The sequence below is a fragment of the Protobothrops mucrosquamatus genome, unplaced genomic scaffold, assembly GCF_001527695.2.
Source record: "Protobothrops mucrosquamatus isolate PMUCROS unplaced genomic scaffold, P.Mucros_1.0 scaffold21866, whole genome shotgun sequence".
In the NCBI taxonomy this organism is placed as follows: Eukaryota; Metazoa; Chordata; class Lepidosauria; order Squamata; family Viperidae; genus Protobothrops; species Protobothrops mucrosquamatus.
Genome location: NW_015407621.1, coordinates 1 through 2,312, shown reverse-complemented (window position 1 = coordinate 2,312; position 2,312 = coordinate 1). Strand labels below are relative to the sequence as shown.

The window sequence follows — 2,312 nt, the reverse complement described above, 5'->3', positions numbered from 1 at the left end:
GTCTTGAGGGCGCGGCGGAAGGTTAAGAGATCCGGAATCGTCCGGATCTCGGGGGGTAGTTCGTTCCAGAGGGTGGGGGCACCCACAGAGAAGGCCCTCCCCCTGGGGGTCGCCAGCCGACATTGCTTGGCCGACGGCACCCTGAGGAGGCCCGCTCTGTGGGAGCGTACCGGCCTGTGGGAGGGAATCTGCGGCAGGAACCGCGGAACCGCGGAACCGCGTTCCGGCACCTTTTTCCGGGCCGGCCGCACCGGAAATAGCCCCTCCCAAATTTTACTTGCATTCCTGTTCTCTAAAGGGGCGGTCCTAGGGTTTGATGAGGGCGTGGCCAGGTTTGAGTTCCGCCACCTTTTCTCCGAGAAAAAAAGCCCTGCCTAAGTGTAAACCTTAACTTTTCTCTACGTTAAAATTTATTTCATAGGACTCAAAAGTATTGTACATGCACTCTCTCCTCTTTTTTTTTTTTTTTAACAGCAATTCTTTTTCAGACCTTCAGAGAGCTGGATATTGAACTCCACCAGGAATGCACATATGATCACCTAGAGGTTTACAATGGAAAAGATGCTAAAGCTCCTGTTCTGGGACGATTTTGTGGATCTAAAGAACCGGATCCTATCCTCTCTACTAGCAACAGGATGTTCCTCAGATTTTTTTCAGACAACTCGATTCAAAAGAAAGGCTTTGAGGCGGCCTACACATCAGGTAAGCCTCAGTGCTGGCTCGTTATTCAATTTTGGCAGTACTCAAAACAGAATTGTAGTGAGGAAAATGCTTCTAAAGCTGAGAGATGCCTCCATCACAGCTCAAAGTTGTTAGTAGATCAGGACTGCTACCTTTCATCCTTCCCCATAATAAATGCATAAATCTTTGGGGAGCCTCTTTGTGGAATTACATTACATTTTAAGGAGATGTTGCATTCTTCAGTTTCCCTTCATAATGTTAAGAAAACTGAGATGCATTAATTTGACCAGCAGGGCTTTGAGCACATGAGAATACTAACAATTGACAGATAACTACCTTTAAAAAAAAAGGACAGATATAGAAGTTAGGAAAGATTACTGGTTTAAATCTTTCCTGCCAATCAAAGCAGAAAACAATTGTGGAATAGTTGTTCTTGTTCCAGTATGAGGCTTTGCTCACAATGTCTCATACTGTCACAACTTCTTGACTGGATCACTGCAATGGGTCTACATAGGGCTGCCCTTAAAGAGCGTTTGGAAGCTTCAGCTGAATGTGGGTGCAAAGGTAGTAGATGGTGACACACATAACACCACTGCTTACATGTGTAGATGTTAGATAGTAGATATTTGACACATGTAATGCCACTACTACATGAGTTGCATCGACTGCCAGTATGTTTCTGAAGGGAATTTAAGATGCTGATTGTCATCTTGAAAGCTTTTCATGACTTGAGACTGGTTACCCAAGAGATCATCTTCTCCTGGGTATTTCTGCTGTCCAGTTCAGTCCAACAGGGCATGTTATGGGTTCCATTAGTCAAGGAATATCGACTGGTGGAGACTAGGAGATGTGCCTTCTCTATCATAGCCCCCTCCCTCAGGAACATTCTCTCTTCAGAGATCAAGAGGACCCTGACTCGGCTGGCCTTTCGTAAAACTGTGAAGACCTGATGGGGCCTGAGTGTGTTATGGGCTCCACTTCTCGTCTATATTAATATGTACGGCAATTATTTTACTTGGCAACCATATACGGTATTACTTTTATACTGTTTTGTTTTAATTGTCTTGTGTTTTTATGAAGTACACTGCCCAGAATCGCTGGCTGAGATGAGCAGCTATAGAAATCAACTATTCAACAAATAAATAAGCCAGGTTCCCCTACTTCTAGTCATTTTTCCCCCATTAGGAAAAATCTAGAACTTGTATTCATGTAGTTAGAAGACTCATCTATTGCACTGCATGCTCACCAGGAAGGGACCGTCTTCTTTCGTGGTGTGTAGACTTCTGTCCTTTCCCTCTAACCCAATTCTGGGTTCACCAAGGTCCCTAACTTACGTTTGTGTATTTTGTTGTTTCCAGAGTGTGGGGGCCAGGTGCGAGCTGAAGTGAAAACCAAGGATCTCTATTCCCACGCGCAATTTGGGGACAACAACTATCCTGGGGGTTCCGATTGTGAATGGGTGATTGTGGCTGAGGAAGGCTATGGGGTTGAACTCATCTTCCAAACGTTTGAGATTGAGGAAGAGGCTGACTGTGGTTATGACTACATGGAGCTGTTTGATGGCTATGATGGGACAGCTCCACGTCTTGGACGTTACTGTGGCTCTGGGGTGAGATATTTTATATTGCGTA

General features: G+C 45.1%; 1 protein-coding gene across 1 annotated transcript; it reads left to right on the top strand.

Moving 5' to 3' along the window:
* Positions 1-474: 474 nt before the first annotated feature.
* Positions 475-2,290, top strand: LOC107301990 (bone morphogenetic protein 1-like; the record flags this gene model as incomplete). The annotated part of the gene is made up of 2 exons (XM_015831131.1): positions 475-702; positions 2,040-2,290. Coding segments are annotated over 2 exons (479 nt in total), but the record flags the coding sequence as incomplete, so codon positions are not given.
* Between the last annotated feature and the right edge of the window lie 22 nt (positions 2,291-2,312).